Genomic DNA, 8,259 nt, shown 5'->3' on the forward strand with positions numbered 1-8,259 from the left:
CGACGCGTGTTCCGAGTAAGATATCAATTTAAAAAAAACGGTGCGTAAATATTGCATAATTGATTTACAATATATACTTATATTATTTATATCTTATTATTTATTTATTGTTATTTATTATTTATATACTTATATAATTATTAATTTATTTATATACTTTATACAATTTTACAATGTGTAACGTTACGCCTCTCCGCCGCCGAACGCAACGCGTAAGATCAAACACGTGCGCGCGTTCAGTTAAGCATGCCGCGATCACGCGCTACCATGCGTGCCGCGCGCCGCGCTCGGCAAGCGTCCCTACTTCGGCCGGCCCCACCGCGCGCGCTGATTAGTGCGTGCGACCGCGCGGACTGCTATATAAGCCGACAGCGAGCAGCCGAGATCAGATCGCTCCGAGCCACCGATCTCAAACCTACTCCGCTCCTGCGCCGGGTATTCTCGACGCTCCTTAGCTTGGGCATTCTCAAGCACTTCCCCGGAACGGGCATTCTCGTTCTAACTTTCTCGCGACGGGAATACTCGTCGGTCCTAATGGCTGGGAATACTCGGCCAATCCCATCCTCCGTCCGCGACGGGAATACTCGTCGTTTCCGCGGCTGGGTATTCTCGGCCAACAGGAACCGTCCGTCCCGCAATTCCGTTCTCGGGGATTCTCGAGACCAGCACCACCGTCGGGGATGCCCGACACCGTTCTAAGGCTCATTCCGCAAACCTGTTCCCTACGGGGTGACAACACTCCGCAGGAAAAGACCGCTTAGGTCTCTACCGTCGACCGCACTCGCGCATCGCGGAACCGTTCGCCGCACCACGTACTACCGATTCCGCGTATCGCGACCGTCCGTCGCGCGGGCCAATAACGGCCCGTTTACACGTAAGTTAAGTTAGCCGCTTCACGGCCACTCCGATCATTACTACCGAGCGCCTGGCGCATAATACCTGTCCGTTCGTTTCCGAAGCTTCTGGAATCCGCTCCGTTTAGATCGTAAGTACGCCGCGAATACATCGTGACCGTTCTCTTAGTTTCACGCGGGCCGACGACCGCGCAATTAAGCACTCCCGTGCCGTACTACTACTCGCGGAGTTCCTAAAATACGTTCTTCTAAGTGTTTTAGATATTAAGTGCACCGCGAATATATTGTGACCGATCTCTTGATTTCACGCGGGCCGACGACCGCGCAATTAAGTGCCGCAATACTATTCGAGGAGTACGGTGTTATCCGATAACAATATCGGGACTGTATGATTTCATTTTGTACTAAAGCATAGCCAAATATATTTAACCTCTTTCGTTTTCACTACCAAACTACGGCGTTATCATTTGATACGAACCCGGACATCCGGCGAGCACATCCGAGCATCCGATCCTGAACCTAAATCCCGTAACCGACACCGAGAAAGTACCAGCGTTACAAATGTATTATCTAGAATATATTATCTAGAATATCGAATGTATCCTGAGTATCTCTCAGTCTCTTTCTTAATAAATTTAAATTTCTTTTTCTAATTTTTTTTCTAATTCGCATTTTCCTCTTGCTCGATAAAAAGTAAAAGGTACTCCATTCTGAAACGATACAAGACTCCGCAAACTCTACCAAATTCGACACAGTTTGATTGAACTCGACATCAAAATACTTGCCGAGCAATGTCACGTGAGAAATGTCGCATTTCCACTATGGTGAAAAGTAGCCAATCGAGTAAGAGCTCACTTTTACCATTTTCACTAGGTTTTGGAATACGCAATCGACCCCCAGGGGGTCTATCATGTAACATTTTCCCTAAGGCGGAAACGTGAAAAGTGAAAAGTTTCACGTGAACTGCACGATCATGTATGATTTCCATATATGTAATACTCCTATATTGCTAGTTCCGTATCTTCACAATGAGCGGGACAAGCCCCGTAAAAAAAAGATGCACGAATTCCAAATATGGGCATGGACGGTCAAGTCTCATTATGCGCAGGCGCGTCTATTGAGTGAGTGTGAGCGAGAGACAAGGATTAGGAAATGAGACGGAAAGGACGCGAAACAGAAAAAACATTACCCGGTCGCGACCGAATGCTTATTTGCAACTTCTAACGGATAAATGTTAATTAACGAATAATAATATTTGAAGAGAATGACTGAAATTATAGGTGTAGGGTTTTTCATTTTAATGGACATTCTAAAATATCTCGAGAATAAGATATGGAATAGGAAAATGTAATCTTTTTAGATAAAAGCGTTTTTAATAGTTCAAGCAAGTCATTATTACTGTTTTAAATGGAACAATCTTAAGATTTAATTACTTCCTCAGAATATTTAGCGTAAAAAGTACGAGTAAAATAGAAAAAAATGGAATACAAAATATTTTATGCCTTAATCCGACGATTTTGGCATAAAATATCTCGTAAATATTTTTTCAAATTTCATGAAATAAAAATTTCATGAAATAAATGATCTCATCAGTAATCTTTCAGAAAAGAGAAATGGTGGTGCATAAGCAAATACATAAAAAAAACGTACATATTAGATCGGATCAAATTTTATGTGAAATTATAAGAAATACATTTTATTTGGATTTTTTTGAATTTGTGAAATGTAGGATAAACTAAAGATTGCGCTCATGTCCACAACAATTTCTTGTAATCGGTTACGTAATATGTATAATGTTACATTTCTATGAATAGTTTTACATAATTAGTCGTGATTAAATAATATTAATTTTGTGTATTTATTTCTAAGATAAACTTCCTTTTCAGATATTTTATGGGCTTCGTAAAATAATCGAATATTAAGATATAATTCTATAATATTTTTGCACAACTGAGTGCGATGATTATCTAAAATGTCTTGAGATAATACATGATTATCCATCACATCATTCGAAAACGGAATGCCAATGCGATTAAAAGTTTTATTAAGTAGCTCGCGCTTAATATTCTTTTTCATTAAACCATCGTTTTCTCGGATAATTTTTTCACACATGCGACAAATCGTGCAAACATCTGCAGATGGTGCAATATAGGGTCCTCTGTTTTTTATCGCCGACAGCAAAGGCATTTTTGATCCTACTACTTGAGCCCGACATATATCACAATGCAAGCTATCGCTAACGTGTTTGCTAACGTAACCTGCGATGTACAAAATTATATTTTCAACATATGGTGACAAGTCCCAATATGTTTTAATATAGTCGTGGCCGAAATCAATGGATTCGTGTAAAAAACTGGAATCACCAATTGGGCATTTTACATTTTTTACATTAGACGAGACGTGCAGTATGTCTATTCCGTCAAAAAGGCAATTACCATTCTCGAACTCTTTAACTTCGTGTCTAATTAACAATCGTTTATACGCACTTTTGAGTTGTTGGGCATTAGGGTTGTTATTGAACCCTCCTCGGCTTCTAATTGCGCTGAAAAATGTTTCCAGATAATCTTGGGTTAATTTGTATGTCAAAAGATAAGTTAGACCTACTAATTTTATTTTATCAAATAGGCTAAACATATTCCTGAGACATACAATTATTCCGAGAAAACCTGTTTTTCGGCTAGTCCTGAGAATGGGAGTGCCATTTTGATCGCACAGCGTGTTGATGTAAGTCTCAAAATCATCCGCGAAAGCTTTTAATTGCACATAATTATCGTCGGTTAGAGGCGTATTAAATGTTTCTTTTGAAAACCGATTTTTACAATTGAGCATATCAGCCATGTTGTTAAATTGGAGACAAAATTCAGCAGTTGGCATGCAGCCTTCAAATTTACTTTTCACCGAATTGTCATTTAACTGCATTAAAAAAACGAAAGCTTTATAGACGCTATTGCTAAGTGTTTGCATCGCTAATTTGACATTCATTCTACTATTTTGATAGTTAATATGTTTATTGGTTAACTTATTAGCTGCTCGTAAACCTTGTTCTTTTTGGAACTGATGAAGTTTAACAATAAAGTCCCACATAATTTTCTTATCGTCAATAGTCATAAGAATTTTTTTGTCTCCAAGAGTGTTTCGGACCAATTTAATGGCATGACACAGATCGAGAAAAACAAAACATTGCTCAGAGGTAGCTGGATTTATAAAATATGGCTTGAAATTAGGCCCGTATTGAAAATTAGCACCCAAAGCAGTACACATGCTGAGATTTGATGATGCGCCATCCATCGTTATCGAGTATACTTTGCACTTGTAATCTTCTAATGCTTGCAATGCTTGGGTGAGTAAATTTGCTCGTTCACTGCCATTTAACGATTTTATTAAAAAATACCCAATTGGTACTTTCCAGTTGTCATTTAAGGATACTGCCATAAACATTAGCGCGTTTTTTGCTGTAGGCACATTGTCATTGTCATTGTCACATTCGTCGGTGGTTCCGTAATCGATACCACCATGAAATCTATCTTTATCGTAGATGCACTGCTCACGAATAGCCATTTCGTCTATGACTAGATTAACGATAACCGGTTTTGGTCCTTCCGCTCGTAGTGCTATGGCATTTAATGCTTCTTTCGTGAAACCCGGGCCTCCATCAACGACTCGGTACCAATTTCGGATGGTAGAAGGGTTTGGCAGCAGGTTGTCCCACATTTTTCTTACGTAACCGTAAGCTTTTGGTGAATAGAAATGTAATGTGAGTGCGAAACTGCGAAGTTCAGGTGAGTAACGTCTATTGCCTTTCAGTTTTCTGTTTAACATGTGTTTCACCTTTTCAGGCATCATGGCCTATGAAAGAAAAAAAATTACTGCACATTTGTTTTGATTGGTATCAATAAAAAGAAAAAAATGTAGCACAAATATCATTTTACAATTTCTGTAAAAAGTTGATTTTTGTTTTTGCATGCTATAATATTCAATAAAATTCTGAATAAATTGTATAGACAATAAAATTATAAACAACTTATAATTCTTTTTTGTATATGTTAATAGTAATTTCAAAATTATGTTTTTCAAATTTAGTTTTCTCACCTGTTATTTAATACAGCTGACGAGATGTGTTCATATGCAGTGCAATATGACAAACGGCAATGAGTACCACGCGAATATAATAGGACTTATCCAATTGTAAATCAAAATATAAATATTTTGAATTTCAATTGCATTAACGTCATTGTGTGAACAACCCTTTAAAGTTTGCGCGAAATATTAGTAGAAAACATTAAGTGACCAGAGACAGTTTATCCCATTTTATTTCATTGTCGGTATTTTAGCATGATGTTACTTGTCTCTGTGGCTAATTCATGACCAAAGGAATTTAATTATTTAATATAAATCTATTTTAAACGTTTCGGTTCAAATCTGGACACTCTTAAGAAAAATTAAAATTACAATTTTAAAATTTATGTTGCTTCTTCTCTCTCGTTCGATGACAGCAAATTTTAACACTTCAGTTTTTTTAAGTTTATACTTAGGAATATCAAAATATAAAAGAGATATTTTTCAACTTCAGAAGGTGGACTACATTTGAAGCAGCTTTAACAAGATTAAACCTCAAGCAATCTGCGCAAACTGCGGGTCTGATTAGATTTTGAACCAATTTTGATGCCTGATAGCTCATTCTCTTCATAAAATGATCCATAAATGTAAATATAAAAAAAATATTTTCATAAATAAACAGTAAATAATAAAAAAGTCCGAAAAGTTACTTTGTTTGTCTCATCTTTCTTTATATCTGAAAATATTTGCTCAATCTTTAAAAAATTATCATAGCACAGTCTTATCAGTCCTATAAATAAATGACAAATAAAATTTGCACTAAACATAAGTTTTTCATTTTTTTTAGAACAGTTAAATGTTATTTTATTATGTTCACGATCATTACGAAACCTTATTTGCATACTTGTATATGACTTGTATATGACTTTTTTTATTTACATTATCACCTTAAGAAGAAAATGTGTTATCAGACATGAAAGTCAGTTCATTGGTCAAACCTTCATTAGCTGCGTTCGGCATTCCAAATCAGAGACATCCGTTTGCTCTTTTACCTAAAAGATCTATACGTATACGTGATAAATACTATAAATTTTCGAGGTGGAAGAGCAAACGGATGCCTCTGATTTATAATGCTGAACGCAGCTATTGACAATACGAGCAAACTGGGGCTCTATTCTTGAAAACATGCAAATAACTTACGTATACGAAAGTGACGAAATAGCCAATGGAAGAATACAATCGAATAATTTCATTGATTATTCTGTTACTTTCGTAAACGAAAGTTATTCGCATGTTTTCAAGAATAGAGTCCCAGATTCAACCTTTGTCGTTATTTCGATAGATACTATACCATTAAAGCGTCACTACCTTCCTCTGATATTAATGCTTCTTTACGCAAATGCGTTACCATTTCTTCTAAAGTGGTAATGCGTTTACACAGCTCTCGATTTTTTTTCTGCAGATTGTGGATCAAATTACGTTTTTTATTATGGATTTTGTTCACCATAGCAATGACTCTTCGAGTCCTTTTCGCTGTTGAAAAATCGGAGCTTACAATGTCTGATATGAACTGAGGTTCTGCAAATCTCCGTTTCTTCGGAGGAGTATGCAGCTGTTCATTCTCGTGACCTGTTATTAATAAATCAACATGGATTACGTTCAACTAAAGCTATAACAACTCCTTTCAGTATTTAGTACCCTCAAGAAAAATAGTTTAGTTTTAAATTTACGTGTCTCATCCATCACATTCTTGGATGTTGAAAATTCCAGTTCTCCTACATTTGAAACTGATGTGAAATCTGGAGGAACATCAATAGAAGGCACTGATTCTATAAAACAATATAAATAATGTTGAACCATAGCTGTAACAATACTCTTGTCAGTATTTCCTACCCTCAATAAAAAAAATTTTTATGTTTCAATCTTACGTGTCTCGTCCATTGTATAATCAGATGTTAACTGGAACTGCAGTTCGGCAGCTGAAGGATTTGGAACATCAATAGAAGGCTCTAATCCTATAAAATAATATGAATAATGTTGAACCATAGCTGTAACAATTCTGTTGTCAGTATTTACTACCCTCAATAAAAAAAATTTGTATGTTTTCAATCTTACGTGTCTCGTCCATTATAATCTCAGATGTTGACTGAAACTGCAATTCGGCAGCTGGAGGATTTGGCACATTAACGGAAGGCACTGCTCCTGGTTTCAATAACCACTTTCTGCTACACAGTCCTATGCTATTTTTATAATCACTTGGTACAAAGTGATCGGAGCAAATGTGTACATGTATCACATTGTCCTTGTCAGATAATTTGCAGGCATGTAACCACTGTGCCCGAATGCTCACCTCTTTTGGAAATCTACAAATAATTATTATTTATTCCATCATGCTGTTAACTGCTTGATAATCCAATCATGTGTTACAGTAAATCTAGTGTAATAATGCTATGCAAATAAGTTGAATTAGAGAAAATAAGTATAACGTTTTATAAATACACATTTTACATGTAAGATATTTACTTGTGCATTGCAAAATTTCCATCCTTTGCTGCCTTTTTCTGACACAAAAAACAAATTCGCACCATTGTAAATTTTTTCTTTGGTTTGTCTCACTTGGGACGCTTATAATATGCGTTGTTTACCGTCGCACACACGCACAAATCACGAAAACAGGTTATGTGAAAATCGCGCCTAATGGTGTTTTAAAAAATGTAACCGCATGCGCACAAATCAGCTGGGCCGTTCGCGAGAGAGAGGCTATTATACCTGTACGTCTGCACCGTAATGTTTGGGCTGACGGTCAACACTCTTCTAGCAATATAGGAGTATTACATATATGATGATTCCACGGAATCATGTAACTCACTCATGAGCGGAAATATGAACTTTTTCACGTGAACTTTTTCGCCATCAGCCGTGATGGCGAAAAGATGAAAATTTAGGGAATTAATAAATTGTATGTATTTTGAAATAAGAATGAAAGTGTGGTAACAGTGTTGTAACAGTTTGAATAGGTTTTTTTTTTGAATTTACGTCTTGAACCCTCACAGAGATAGGTTATATGACGTGTGGTAAGTGTGACTTTACTCGCTCTCGAGCCTCGGTCATGATAGCGCTCGGTCACGCAACGCTACACGATTCTACCCGTCTTCTTCACAAAATCGAACAGTATTCCAATTTTTTTCCAATTCTCCTGTTGAATCAGTTCTACCACGCTCTCCACTCCATCCATGTTCTCACGGTGCAATATCTCGCCCATTTCCATTCTTTGTTCATCGTAGCGACTGCAGCGCCATATTAAGTGATCAATATCCTCGAATGCATAGCCGCATTCGCATCTACTGTT

At 37.0% G+C, this 8,259-nt stretch overlaps 1 protein-coding gene across 2 annotated transcripts; it reads right to left on the minus strand.

Annotated features, from left to right (window-relative positions):
- Nucleotides 1-6,227: 6,227 nt before the first annotated feature.
- LOC120358056 lies at nucleotides 6,228-7,818 on the minus strand. Of its 2 annotated transcripts, XM_039450613.1 has the most exons (5): nucleotides 7,434-7,813; nucleotides 7,026-7,273; nucleotides 6,839-6,925; nucleotides 6,641-6,739; nucleotides 6,228-6,539 (listed from the first exon to the last, which is right to left on the minus strand). In XM_039450613.1, exons 1-5 carry the CDS (start codon nucleotides 7,496-7,498, stop codon nucleotides 6,256-6,258), a joined length of 783 nt encoding a protein of 260 aa, XP_039306547.1. In that variant the 5' UTR covers nucleotides 7,499-7,813; the 3' UTR covers nucleotides 6,228-6,255. The 2 variants fall into 2 exon arrangements, with proteins under 2 accessions (XP_039306547.1, XP_039306548.1); XM_039450614.1 differs by lacking the exon at nucleotides 6,839-6,925 and having other exon boundaries at nucleotides 6,231-6,539; nucleotides 7,434-7,818.
- Between the last annotated feature and the right edge of the window lie 441 nt (nucleotides 7,819-8,259).

Source organism: Solenopsis invicta, chromosome 6 (assembly GCF_016802725.1).
Source record: "Solenopsis invicta isolate M01_SB chromosome 6, UNIL_Sinv_3.0, whole genome shotgun sequence".
NCBI classification, from domain to species: Eukaryota; Metazoa; Arthropoda; class Insecta; order Hymenoptera; family Formicidae; genus Solenopsis; species Solenopsis invicta.

Coding starts and splice junctions, on each gene's coding strand:
- LOC120358056 (XM_039450613.1), bottom strand. CDS start 7,498: ATGGTGCGAATTTGTTTTTTGTGTCAGAAAAAGGCAGCAAAGGATGGA. Junction 6,740..6,838: donor TTATACAATGGACGAGACAC/GTAAGATTGAAA, acceptor ATTGTTTTATAG/AATCAGTGCCTTCTATTGAT. Junction 6,540..6,640: donor GAATGTGATGGATGAGACAC/GTAAATTTAAAA, acceptor TATTAATAACAG/GTCACGAGAATGAACAGCTG.